General features: G+C 42.6%; 1 protein-coding gene across 6 annotated transcripts in view; it reads right to left on the reverse strand.

Moving 5' to 3' along the window:
- DAAM2 (dishevelled associated activator of morphogenesis 2) overlaps nucleotides 1–14,715 on the reverse strand; it is a 217,118-nt gene that overhangs the window by 26,337 nt on the left and 176,066 nt on the right. For all 6 annotated transcript variants that reach the window (XR_010070275.1, XM_063328682.1, XM_063328685.1 and 3 more), the window contains 5 exons: nucleotides 12,741–12,847; nucleotides 3,897–3,981; nucleotides 2,207–2,313; nucleotides 1,417–1,505; nucleotides 473–641 (listed from right to left, as the gene is read on the reverse strand). Coding sequence is in view for 5 of the 6 variants with exons in the window: in XM_063328682.1 (XP_063184752.1) it covers nucleotides 473–641; nucleotides 1,417–1,505; nucleotides 2,207–2,313; nucleotides 3,897–3,981; nucleotides 12,741–12,847 (557 nt within the window). In the remaining variant the exon portion in view is untranslated. The remainder of the gene's footprint in view (nucleotides 1–472; nucleotides 642–1,416; nucleotides 1,506–2,206; nucleotides 2,314–3,896; nucleotides 3,982–12,740; nucleotides 12,848–14,715) is intronic.

Genomic DNA, 14,715 nt, shown 5'->3' on the forward strand with positions numbered 1-14,715 from the left:
TTACTGCTGTAGGTAGAGAGACAGTTTATGACAGTCCTGCATCAGAAACATATGCCATGTTCCACAGGAGACATAAAGCTGTGGTCAGAGTTTTTTGTGTTTTCTTTTTTGCAAAACCATGGCCATAAAACTCTGGTATAAAGGGCAAATTCCATAGAAATCCTCCTCCCCCCCCAAACTTATTTCAGTTATTTGTGAAATACTACATTTTGTCATCTTTGCATAGTGTTGCAGAAACACAATCCAACAACAGATGTGCATTACCCAAAGAAACAGCAGAATTTGAGCGCTGTGTTAACAGGTAGTCTTAACTGCTGCAGGATCTTTTAGAGTGAAAAGCACTGCTTAAATGCCAAATAAGACATTATTTTAAATGGTCTACAGAGCTAAAAACAAACAAAACCTACTTTCGTTACTATGATAAGAGATGCATCATGACAGTAACTAACTCATTTACAGCCTTCTAGCCTACCTGTCTATGCTGGATTTGGTGTCCGCAATTTTGTTGAGGCTAGAGACTTTGAAGCCATAAGCACTTCCCCTTTGGCCCTTGTTCATATAATTCCCAAAGGCCAGAACTACCTCCAGGAGTTGCCTCAAACGCTTGCTTCGGATGAGTTCTTTGGATGCCAGAAGAATGGCTTGAAAAGAGAAAAAAAAGTAACAGGTTATTGCACAGTGGCGATTTTAACATGCTTGGGCCTATAATTTGAAGTACCCCAAAATGCCCATCTGACTATTGCCCAGCAAATGCTGCAACACAGTTTGTGTTTGTACTGTCCTTCCCGCACCCACATGCCCAGAACCAGGACAAGTGGAAGGAAGATGCACTACACGTAGCCTGTAGGATGCTCCTCTGAACCCAGGAGCAAGGCTGTTCTCCTGGACCTCACACTCTAAAAACACAGCCAGTGAGAACAGGGAAAAGGCTTGAGCTCATCCGAAAATGATGTAGAGTAGAGTACGCACATCTCTTCACTGTGATAACCATGGATGTGGCACAGAAGCCATATGCACCCCCTCCTTGTAAGTGACACGTTCCCAGAATACCACCATCCTGAGGCATCTATTCTCACTGCCCCATGGAGAGGGAAGGTGCAAGGATTTGAGGTTGAGAAAGGAAGGCTGATCTGCACAGAAAGGCTATGAAAGCTTTTGTCAGCTCAGCACAGCCTGGTAGCATACTGTCACATCTGTCAGGTCATCTTTACAGTGTGACAATCATGAAACTGACTTTATTAAGTCAATGGGTGCAAGAAGAGTGTCAGACAGAATTCCTTTCTTAGCACAGGACATGCCTTGGGCTCACTGGCTCTACAATCGTAGCCCGCATGTAACAGCACCTCCTTTGGAGACAAGCCTCTCTTGACCTTCCCTGCCCCTCTACCCAACTCTTCGCAAAAGCTTTAACCATACCTTCCACTTTTGGTTTTGCTTCTGCCAGCCTCTCTGGAAACTTCTTCTTAAAGAATAATGCTTGCAGCCGTTGTTGATAGTGGTCAATCCTGCATGAAGGGTAAAGGAAAGCCAACACTGAACTGGAACTGTACTTTGAAGCCCCAGGTCAGTATGCTGCCTACATAATCTAATGGTTGGATGCTGAGTCCCACAAGGCCTATGCATGGGATTACAGACGTGGTTCAAACATCTAACACTACATAATCAACCTTGTTATGAAAATAGAGGACCTCAAGGCATGTTTCGATGACAACTGAAAAGAAGCTGGAAGAATTCCCGTTACTTTCAAAATATGAATCATGGGAGATACCAGCTGCATCTCAATTAGCAGAACAAGACGTTAATCCTGATTGGGGTATAGTAAAGTTGAAACAAGAAAGAAGGATGAGGAGATGGGATAGCTGAATGGAAAAAGGGATCTATATGAAATCCTGATCCCTGGCTACATCTGATAGCTGGATCTGAATTCCTGTTTGTGTGAACAAGTTTAGATGAGGCAGATTTCTGCTTGCCATCAGGGGACTGGTCCTTAAGTGACAGCACGGAGAGTGCTTATCATCAATAAAAAGTTTGTGTAATGAACGGAAACATTTGTAACATTTGTGGGCTTCTGGCAAATGCAGGGTATAATGCTGGCCCACGATCTCTTGCACATTCCCCCTCACTGCCAGATGATCCATTTTCAATAACAATTACAGCTGCTTCCAAGAATCCCTCAGTGCACTTTCCCATAATGTATCAAACAGACCTGCTCATTTCAAAGAGGAAACGATCCGCCCGGGCCATGCGCTCAATTTCATGTTTATGCTCCTCCAACAGGTCAGTATCGCTCTTTTCAGGAACAAACTTCAGCAGCTAGAGTGACAGACACAAACCAAACACCGAGATGAGAGACCCAGGGAAAAGGGGAGAGGCACAAACAAACCCTGGTGGAGAGAGAGAGGGCCCTCAGATTTCTCTGCCACCATGGGGAAGCATTACATTGACTCAGCCGTGTGACCGTAACTTCAAAAAAAGTGCAGCTGTGCCTACAAAACTGACCTTTTTAAACCTTTGCTTGCTGTTCTGTCTTTATCCCTCACTGACCCCATTAGATTAATTTTTAATTCTATGAGGAATTTCCCATTTCTAAATCCAAAAGGCCAAGTGCTGCTGCAACTTACCCAAGGGGAAGTACAGAGGGAACTGTGATTCCCACAGCATTACTTGGAGTTTAGACTGGTGCAAACAAGAGCAGGATGTGTCCCACTCCGTGTGAAGTACCCATCATGCCTATCCTAGCATACACACAAAGCCTCATCTATCTCTCTCTTGGGTCTGCCCTACTCTGCTGAAACAATAAACAATAACTAAGCGACTGGATGTTTGCGTGACATTGGCTGCTATTCATATGCTGACCTTAAAAGCTCATACTTTGACAGATTTTTGACATATCTGGTGGTAGTTGTGCTTTAGTATGGTTATAAATATTGCCATGCACACAGCCCCAACGCACACCCACAAAAACTGCTCACAAGGCATATCAAGCACTTCACTTTTTACCACTTTAATATTTTATCCCACTTCCCAAAAAACGTGATATTCAATGGTGTGGAGCATCAGAAGCTTGTAGTGACTTCTAGAGCAGCTGTGAGTATTCAGATAACATGACAAGTAGGCTATAAGTTTCCAAAAAGGAAAAGCTTTTGCACACAATTAAATACTGTGACTGCACACAAAGGAGGAATCATATTTGTCAGGCAGTTCAGAATTACAATATTTTGCGCACTCCTAAGAAACTTTATCATATGCATCTTTGGTCAAAGCATCATCTTTCACCCTCTATAAATGGGGGAAACTGGGAAATGGGAGTTTAATTGTTTGGGCTTTTTTCCTCACAAGTTACACTGTGAACCAACTGCAGGGGACAGAAGTCCCTGACTCCCTTTCTAACCATTCTAGTTAGAATGCGAGACCCCTCTAGTCCTGGCTCTAACCATTGACCTCCATGGCCTGGTTCATGGCATTTCCCAATGGAAAAGTTGCAGAGAGAAGGGATATTAAGAAAAGGAAAAGAAAAAAGAAAAGAAGAAGAACAACAACAACAAAAAAAACCCCTGCAGTTAAAGAAGAGATGGGAAAAATTATGGCAAAGTCACAGGTAAGAACAAAGGACACGAAAGGAAACCTCATACCAACTGTAATCATGCACATTTTGGATGAAGAAAACTGTTATAAGATCACCCTGATGCAAATACAGTTACATGAGGGAGGAATATCTGACAACATTGGGAAAAATACTTTTCTCATGCTCCCAGGTAGAGCTCCACTGACATGAAGGGCCAAGTTCAGATCTGCAGACATACCAGCAGAGCCAGTACATGTATCCATTTACTTGAGGTGAAAAAAAGGCCGTGAAGGACTAAGAATAAGATAGATCTGACTGTAATCTTTCTCACCTGCTCAAGCATATCTTTCGCTAGGTCTTCCTGTTCATCCATCTTCAAGATTGCTTGTCTGATTTCTTCATTAGACAGCTTCAGCCTTTCAACAATATCAACATTGTACCATTAGTGCAAAGCTTTAGTGACTCTGACAGAAAGTAGGAAGTCTGAAAAGCTGCGCTAAAAAAGCACAAAAGAACCATGGGAAGTTCTACTATGAAGCTGCTATTCTAAAGTATTCAGCAAGATGAACGAATCAGTTCCAAAGGCAGAGATTTTATCCTCTTCAGCTCATCAAATACACATCAAAAACTAGATGGTGATTAAGAACAATCAGGTCCTCATAGATGGAAGGCGCTTCCAACTTCCTCCATATCAGATACCTCCCTCATCAATTCTTTTGCTATAATAAAACCCCTCAAATCCATGTGAATTGTAAGTGACTGTGAGTCCATGTAACACCCTGGCTTGTGTATTAAAGCATCTCCCAGAGTAACAAGTAATGGGGCTGATTTTTCCCTTACAGATCTGAGAAAAGGGTTTCTTGTAAGACCGGTCATGCTAGGTAAGTTCACTCCGTCAGCAGTCACTGCTGAAGAAGGAATTGAGAGCATCTACATATCCATGTTTCATATCCAATATGAAACAAGCTCTGAAAACAAAAGCTTATTATATTATCTGAGGTATTAAAATTACACTCTCCTTCCCATCTACTCCTGTCCATCTGTGTGCAATGAGGAGGGGTCAGCATTTACAACAAAACACAGAATCAATTAAAAAACCCTCAAGATCTCCACTTGAAATCCAGGGCAGACCAGAAGGAGTCAACATTTGTGATTATTGTGAGGCTATTGATAGATTACATGAAATGAACTTGGTGATTCTCAGTGCAGATTTCAACAAAGAAATGCACAAGTGACAAATTCCACCCCACTGCCCCCAACCCATGACACCCCCATCAGTCATTTCAGGAGAGTAGGGGAGGACCAAATGAATCACAAAGGAAAGGCTATCCCCAAGAAAAATCTCAATTTTGGGACTGAAACAGGAAAGTGTGAAAAGAAATATTTGAGGAGTGAAGTCTGTAGTCTCCATGGACCTTCTACAATCAATATAATTAATTAACAGCAGAAAGAGAAAATGCAAATATAAATGAGAGACAGGATGATGCATGAGGGAGAATGTTTTTGTCTTCAGTGCTAAGAAATTCCATGTTGGAATTTCACATTGCTATTGCCATTTGGATGGAATCATATTTTTGGAACTAGGTAAAAGCATAAGAAAGAGTTTTATTTTTACAGACAGGAAATATTACTAAATCTAAGAAACTTAAAACATTTTAATATTGCCCAATATAACCAACAGCTGGAAACTAAAATATGAATCAGCAGACATTCAAAAGCTTTTAAATATTACACCTCCGAACTAATTGCTCTCACTCTGTTCCTAGCTGGTCATTGTGTCTGCTCTTGACAAGGAGGGCAAACTGATACTAACCAAGTAAGATAAAGCTACTGAATTTCCAGAAAAGCTACATAATTGGGCCACTCTTGGATGAGATACAAGGATTAGAAGTTTTACAATGAAAAGGCTGGAAACTTTTTATTTTAGGTCATCAGTTTGACTCTGTATCAAAACAAGAAACCTCAGTACCTGGGGTTCTGCATAAAGCTCTAGAGCCTCGATCAGAAAACGGAAGGGTTTCTTTTGGCGTTTAATAACCAGGAATTATAAAGTGCACAGTTGTGCGACCCTGAACCGATCAAACCCTGTGACTACACGAGGGCTGAGAAGCATAACGGCGGGTGTGGGCCTGGCTCCTAGCAGACACATATACACATGCACAGACAATTCGGTGCGGGCAAGTTTTTAAAGTGCCGCATTTTGTTGGCTATTTTTACTTTAGGGAGCACGTTTACATTTTCCAGAATCTGCAGTCCACAGATGAGCTCTGCCTTGTGACGCAGGTACACAGTCTGTCAAAGGGGATGCAACAAGCCAACCCATGAATACCAGGGTGGGTTTTTTTTTGTTGCTACTTTCACTGAAGTTAAGAAGAATGAGGGCGAGTTTCACATTTTTTCCATACAAGTAACTCGAGCAGTTACTACACTGACCACTCCATTACACAGTGCAAGTACCTCTGTGTGTGTTTGAGGATGCAGTAAAGAAGACCATACAGACAGATTTGAGGTACGTCAACACAACAGACGGTGTAGTGCAGATTACTGATGATTTTGCTGTTCTGTCCAGGAGCCTGAGGACTTCAGACTCCAAGCTCCTCTGTTTGCTGCCATTCATCAGCACTAAATACACTTGAAAACATCTTCTGTTCAAAAATAATTGAGAGCCCCAAGGACAGACAGTTAAACAAACACTTTGATTTCTTGGACGACTCTGTCCCCTGCCATCAGCAGAAAAACATCTGGCTTGAATGCCTTAGCCCACAGTAGAGAGAAGCAGAAAGCTTGCCAGCCCCCTGCTGAGAAGCCGTTTAACTTAGTCACTTACAGGCCTGTAACGGGGTCACAGCGCCTGCAGGTGTGCATCCTAGATTATTACCAATCCAATTACAAGTACAGAAGGATTTACACCAAAAGAATCTTACTCTTCCAAAGCGGGCTTGTTCCTCTTCTGTGGCAGGACGCGTTTCAAGAGCTGTAAGCATCAACAGCACAAAACAAGGATCTACCCACTTGAAAACCGGCTGAATAACTGGCCAAAGAATTGTTAATCAAGTGATTCTTGTGTTTTCAAAACTCATGCCCAGCCACGCAGTAGATCATAAAGATGGCCAGTGGTAATGTGAAACAGATGTGCTGCTTTTAAACAGAAACAGGTGAACTGATTAAAGAGGAACCTAAAGCAGATGCGTAAAATCTTTCCATTTAGAGCTGAATAGAGGCATCCCTTAGAGTCTAAAACTCATATGGGACAGACAGCAAATTAAAGTGGAATTACGGCCCAAAAATTTACACTACAGAAATTACATTTCAGTATCTATTGCAAAGTCTGCAATGACTTTCTTACAAGCTCTGCAGATGCAGGCACTCTTCCTCCAGCTGCTGGAGACAACTCAATTCGGAATAGCACACAATTCAAGCTGTATTCTCTCTCCCTTACACTCCACCAAATCATGGATCCTGGCATCAGAACTCAGGAAGTAAATGCGACCAGAAGAAAACAGAATGCCTCTTCCTCAGCTGCAGCACATTCATTCATAGCACAGATAGCGACTGGTTGTTCAACAGCAGCCCAACACTGGTCAGATGAGGAAGGAAAAGCATCTTTACTGAGAATACTCCCTCCTTCTTCCCTCACCCATACATCTGGTGGCAGCATATGGAAGTCCAACTGCTTGAGTCATCTTCAAGCAATGTTAAAGCTCAACAAGTACCAAATAACTTCTGATATGGTACTTAGCCTGCCTCCCTCTATCCCCTCTGGCTTCATAAATAATCTCTATTGACTCTGCAGAGTAATTCATCACTAATCTCCCCAGGACACCTCGGCTGATTTAACACCAGCTTCACTTGCAGACATCAAGTGGTTTATTGTTTCGTCCTCCTGGAGAAAGCCAGCAGCCTGACTCTGAACATGCCTGGGAGACATGTTGCCGTTTTACATCAGCTTCCCTTACAGACATCCAGTGCTTGCTCATTTTTCCTTCTTAAATATACCCATTGATTTAACTCACAGTAACCTCCCCCCTTCATTCCTCCCTCCCATGGATCAAAGCAGAATACTTGTCGCCCATTAACCATCTCCCCCCCAGAAGAAAAAGTGAGTTACTTCATGGGCTTAAACCTTCCTTAGCTTTTGAGAAAGAAGCATGCTGGCCTACTAGCAGAGAACCCCGAGTTTCATTGCAGCTACATTAAGCTCCCATACCACAGGGATCACAATCCCACTCTTCCTTTTATCTTGGAGAAGGGGACTGATTATCATGGATCAAGGCCATTTTCTACTTCAAACTGAACTGAACCACAGCACTTCCTAAAGATGCCAGCAGTAGTAGCTGTGACAGTGAGAGGTACTGACTGATACTTAGGTGCATCCTAAGGTCAGTTTGCATAGCTCACCCAAATCTTAGCTGTTACTGACTGCCAACTTCTCCATCTCCACAACTCATTTCACACAGGCTACTACTCAATTCACTCACAAACTTTGTGACTGGGACATAAGACTTCTCTAACTGCTGAGCTTTCCTAAGGCTCTGTACACTGCCAAGCTACAGGCTGTTAAATATCTGTGCTTTGGGAATACTCGTTGTCACTACCCCATGAAGGCAGGAAAAGAAGATGTTTCCCTGCTCTCAGAAGCATTCAGGAGTTAGGCTGGTCAAACTGCAGGTTCACACAGAAGACAGAAGGATGCAGCCACTCTTCTCACATCCCCTTATCTCAGCTGTCAACTCATCTCATCAGTGAAGAAGACAGCACCTTAACCTTTTGGGGACAACAGTTGGGACATTTTACCAGGTACATCTTACACCATTATATCAATGTATTGGGAAAAAATCCACCAGTGACTTTTCAGCACTTCACTGTGAAAGAATTCTGCCAAGTGCATACAGAATTAGGCTTTTCTTTTCTTCCTTCCACAAAAGTGCATGAGTGCACAAACTACTTTGCATCCAAATATCCTCAGTTTCTTACCACAAAGGATCTGGAGATGGCTGTCTTTCTAAGCCAAGCAGAGCAAAGCAGGGCCAAACTTGGTAATTCCCAAATTACAGTGACATATTGATGACGCAGTGGTTCATCTTTTATCACAACCCTACCTACTGGTTCCTAGTTGTGATCTAAGACAGGATGGCACTGACCGTTTAACGCTCAGTTTAACCTTGGGTTTTATCACCCTCAGAATAGCAGTTAAAGCCCTTTATTGTGGACCTTAACTTAAAAACAGTAAAGGTCTCCACGAACCCAGGAGACACTGTTTATTGCCTAGTATTTTTCAAGACAGCACACTGAGGAACTGAACTTCTGAGTCCGATGAGCTGTTTCTGTATCAAGATATTATCTGTACCCCAAAATATATTACTGCTTGGAATTTACCTTGAAATAACGGTGAACGCTCTACTGTCACATGGCAGAAAGGCACATGGGAACTGAGGGCACAGCAGAGCAGTACACGGAGACTGACACTGGCTGAATAGCTTGTCCTCTTAATGTCTGAACTGAAAGGATTTAGAAGCACTGAGGAGGCACAGCTATGTGAGAAAAATACTCGGTCTCTCTAGTATTCTGGTTGGAAATTCTGCACAAGTCCCCTTTCTTCTCCCTTATTGATAGACATTTGATTCGACAATCGCGAAATCCACAAACATTTCGTGAAGCTGCCTGCTAGTATCTAGCTACTGTCATATTCACATTTAGGACTATTTCTGTGTAGTTGGATTCTGCCTTCTGCTACTACTGGTTTTATGGCATTTTGCTAGCACTCACACTGTTTGAACCTCTTGAGAGGTTTACTGCTGGCCAGCTGAGCCACAAGAATAACAAACATATCTCAGAAGAACACTGACATAATTATTTCGCTGGAATTCATGCAAAATATCTTGCACAAAAAGGTTCCACAAGTATATGTTCAGCCTTCTTCTGAGCAATGTGTCTCATAGAACTAGACCTCTCCAGGGCATTTCACAGAGAAAGACCGTAAGAGATACATATCTTAGGCATGTTCTACAAGGACCATTTAACGTTCTACATTAAATTAAAGAACATCTAAAGATATGGTACAACAAAAAACACTAGAGCAGCAAAAATACCTGTTGCTAAAGTAATGGAGGCAGAGAGAAGCCATACTCATGAGAGAGGTCAGAGAAATTTCCAGCTGCTGAGTGAAAGCAGAGAAACACAGGGATCTGGGGTGACTCTTCCAGACCACACAAGCCTGACAGTAAATCTCCAGCCTGGTGGAAACTGAAGACATCAGGAAATTCATGAGGGATAGCAGATTTCCAGTGTGACAGAAATAACTGTATGTTGAAAACACCATTAAGAAAGCCAGATTTGAAGCTGGTGGGTGCCTGGACTCACCACAGACAGACAGGTCCTGGTTGAATTATGGCCTACTGGAAATACTGTGAGATAAACTGATCTTGTGCCTATTCAAACCTTTACAGTTGGCCTATGGGACAGAGCTTTGTTTTGGATCCATCAGATTCCATTAGACAAGGACAACTACATCCTTCCACTTCAGGAAAACTGAAAAAAGCTGCTATCAAGTAGTGGAAATAGAGCTTTTTTATGAAAATAGAGATGAGAACGGGGAAGAAGGCTTACGAATCTGTTAACTGTCAGCAAAAATCAGCTGGCAATTCAATTGTCATCTCTTTTCAGTCTACCATGCTCCAGTCTCTTTGCAAAAGAAAGCAAGAGACATCTATTTCTCACTCTAGCTAGGTTTTGGCTTGTTGGACCATATGAAATATGAGCTCTGCCTGACCCCTTTTAACACAGTGTTAGTAAAACAAAAACATTTGAGTAGTGGAGGGGAAGAAAACCCAACCCATGCAGCTATTTTACTTTAAAGGACACGACAGTTTAGTGTAAACAAAGGGGGAATAAACTACAGGGATATATGCACAGTAAGAATCAATTGGAAACAGCTGTTGGCAGATACTGTAGCAACCTGAAAGCTGGGGCTGAAGCTCAGGGTTGCACAAACCCTCTTTGTTTGTCACCAGTTTTAAATCCCCTCTCATTGCATGTGTGTGCACCCCCCCCACACACACACGTGTAAGGTGCGCTGCAGGAGCAGCACGGGCATGGCAGCAGTCAGGGATGATTTAGCTAGGAGTGTCTCTCCATCAGGGTTTAACCTAAACGAGGAAGAAATGGGGAAATGAACAAAAACTGCAAAGGGGTCGTAAACCTCTCAATTATTGTCTGCAGCCAATCCTCACAATTGCTGTCTTTAAGAATAGAACCATATAAGCACAAAGAGCAGAAAAAGGCATGAATATGGAGGTGCCATGTTAGTTCCCAAAGATTTTTGCTTTTCTAGTTGCCTTTAAAAGGGAAGTTTCTGGAGGAATAGCAATTTTGGGCCAAGCTGTAAGATATAGAGTGTAACACTGTTACAAACATTAAATGATCTAAGCCAGTGATAGCCCTGATGACTGGTGTTTCCCATGGTGTAGCACAGCAAAGTCAACAGGGCACAAAGCAAACTTCAGGCTTCTTAGGGACAGCGAGTTCAATCTCCAAATCTCTGTCACTCATGTCAGGCCTGCTAACAGTAAGATCAGGGTATTTCCTAGTGGAGAAGTTGACAGTCACAAAACAAAGCTTTTCACCTCTGTTTTGAGTCCAGACTAGCTTGGGGTGAACTGGCTTCATGGCACACCTGAAGCGAACACACGCTGCATACCCTGAAGTGCAAGGTTCATGCTTCAATGCCACTTTGCTGGAGGCAGCAGATGGGAAGACAAACCAAGAGACTGTCCTTTCTCTCTCACCATTTAGAGAGGATTTCTCTCAGGTAAGAATGGACCAGACTTGCACGGCGGAAGAGGTGAATGGTGAAAAACTCGTACTGCTGCCATCCACACTGCTTTTTCTTTGGAGATAGAAGATTTTTGGAAATAAAAATCGAGTGTCATACCAAGTCATGGACCACCTTCCTGGATACTCCTCAGCCCAGCCACCTGCACACACTAAGTTACCACTTCTAGGAAATGTTCCACGTGCTTACATGAGTTAATCTGAACCCCAGACACACTTTAGCAGGTCTGTCAAACAGCATGAAAATCCTGTTGCCCCTGTGCCTCCCCATTCCTCTGCCCCAGCCTGCAGTCAGCTGCCAACACCAGCAAAGGCATGCGTTGGCAACTGCTGCAGAGAGAGAAATGTAAGCCTTCCCTCATTGCTGGTTTGGATGGTGGGGGTCCTGCTGACATGGAGGCTAATGCCACATAAGTAGCATAATGAGAGTCTCCGTGGGTTTCACTAAGCAATGGAAAGAACTCACTCCAGTCCTGGTGGTCTGGCCGCAACTTTGCTTTTAACTGTTAGTTTGCTAGAGCGGACAAGCAATCACATCCACATGAACCCACATTTTCTACTGATCAATGAAACAGTTTTATTGCTTGGTACTGCCACAGCTTTCCTAGGATCTGTCTCTAGTCCTGCTATCCCTCCGCTGGTGGAAAGGCAACTTTCTCAGGTGGATCAGTGTCTGCATAAATTTGATGTTTAGTGACAGACACCCAGCCCAGCACTCATGTTGGTAGAAAGGCATGAAAAGCATATAAAGAGACCTGATGTCACAGCATTTGAAGGCATTAAAGTCATTGCAGGAGCATGTAAAGGCAACTCTTCGTTTCCAAAGCCTGATTTACAAATACAAGACCTAATTCTTGAATATCTCTTTTTACATTAATCACTCTTTTCACCAAGCATGAAATATAACAAAGATGAACACCACTCTCAGCTCTGCTGTATTCCAGGGAGAGGCTCAGAGTGACATTTAGAAAAAAAACCACATACAGAACAGAGACAAATGACACACACAGAACATGGGCAACACATCGTTAGAGTGAAGTGCAAGCACTGCCAATGAGCTACTTTCACCTACCTATCAGTACTGATAGTTTTCTGGTGATGAGTCTTCAGATACATCTTGGGGTCTATGTGTATCTTTTTAATGCAGTGCATATGTTTATTAAGTGAGCTAACACTTCAGAGAGACTGCTTTTATGATACTGCAAGAAGGGTTTCTCTGAAGCTCTGCTGGTATTAGACAGCAGGTCTAGGTGAGAAAAGAAACATGCCCGTTGTTTAATTCCATCCCCTCTTGCCTCTACATTGACCAAAGGATACCCTGTGAGCTAAGGCTTAGCACACTTACTTGGAAAGGAGAATGACACAATTCTGGGCCCTCCGGCCGTCAATCACAGAGAGCTCTTTCACCTTTCGTGTGGAGAGGTAAAGGTCTTCTGTTGAACCCATCTCTTTCTGCATATAATTCAAAAGGGAAGGGGAAAACAATCAGTATCATGTTTCTCACCCAAGACTAACAGACTTAGCTGACTGTAATGAACAAAACCCATCCCAATCTGGGAAAATCCACCCACACGGTGAGAAAAGGAAGGGCAGAAAACATGTATATAAGTCCTGTATTACTAGACAAACAGAAGTCACTCATTACCACCTACAGGATCATCTTTCATTCCAAATACTGGACCTTATTCTGACCTATTGGACTTGCTCTACCAACAGTTATGTTATTATTATCATTACGTTATTGTGCAAAACTCGCATGACAGGGAAATCACACATATTATGGTAATGTCCACTGGTGTCACAGCATATCCTTCAGCAGATACGTCCTGCAGGGGTTACACAGCATTCTTGAAAGGCTGCAGCACAATCAGGAAAAATCCTTCCGTCATCTCTTAACGCTGCCACTGGACCAGTCCAATATGTGTTATATGAGAGATGCAAACAGTAGGGCAAGATGACACTTATCTTACTAAATATATCTTACTAAATGGTCAACATCTACATCTGAACTACCCTCTCTTTTTTAAATTAATTAATACCTTTAATCCTACAGAAACCACCCTTTTTCAAAGTTCTCTGTATATCCCCATTGCCAAACTTATCACCTGGAAAAAGCCTGGAAAATCCCCGTCCAAAATGTTTGTCACAGAACACAGAAAGAAACTATTTGCAAACTCAGTCTGACAATCCAGAAGTCTCTGTCTCCTTGTCCTGCCCACACACCACAGCCATGAGATTTGTTTCACTTATAGAGACTGGCTTTCTGTAGTTACTTTGAGTATCTTCTAACACCGTTCCTTAACAGGAAGTAAAGGTAATGATAAAAGATGTTAATCCTGGATAATAGCTCTCTAGTTACCAACAGAGAAGAGGGAATTGGAAACCAGACAGTTTTTATTTTTCCAGCTAACTGCTGCTGGAACCTCTTCAATAATGCCCTTCCATGATATCCATATTGTCATGCCTTGAGATTTTGAGATTTACCAATATAATCCAGCTTTGAACGCAGCCATCAGATTAGCAACGTGACTTCTTTCTTAGGACATAACAGCACGCATGCTGAGTCAGATCAAAGTGTCCATCTACTGCGGTATCCTGTCGCTGAGAGTGCTCAACAGGAGACACCCAAGGAAAGATGTAAGATCATGGCAAGCATACAGTGGTGTTTCCCAGAATTCAGTCCCAGGACTCAAGGTTCTGCAGCTCAGGGCTTACTTATATCAGCATGACTAATCCACTCAAAGAGATTCTGACACCCAAATATGTGAGAGTTAAATGTAAATCATAGATTCATGCTTCTAGTTGTCATTTGAGTTCTTGGTACAATCAGCTACGATGAGCTGATTGTCGTTACATGAGCTGTTGCTCCTGGATATATAAAGGATTCCTACAACCACATCTGTATGTGCTGCAGTGAGCCACCACCACTGCTAAGTGTCATTTATAAGCAGGTACAATGCACCAGCTGAAGACACGCACACAATAGTTGTGCTGGATGTGCCCAAAGTGTCCTGCTTGGCAGAAAAAAATTTGCAATGTTACTTGATCCATCAAATAGTGTTTCCAAAATAAAAGGAAAATTAGGCATTGGGCAAGTTCATTATTTCTGAGAGAATAACTAACAATACCAAAAAGCAGGGCAAACCCAGTATAATCTGGCATGTAGAGATGTCAAAGTTTTCCTGAGTTTCCTCAGTTTGTGGGGAGGAAGATGGGGGAATGGGGAGACAAGCAGCTGTTGAAGGTACGAAAGGTACTTGTTGGCCTCTGTGTTTGGCTTAAAAGCTTCACTGTCTCTCACCAGCTAATGTTTGCAGACA

The sequence above is a fragment of the Chroicocephalus ridibundus genome, chromosome 3, assembly GCF_963924245.1.
Source record: "Chroicocephalus ridibundus chromosome 3, bChrRid1.1, whole genome shotgun sequence".
NCBI classification, from domain to species: Eukaryota; Metazoa; Chordata; class Aves; order Charadriiformes; family Laridae; genus Chroicocephalus; species Chroicocephalus ridibundus.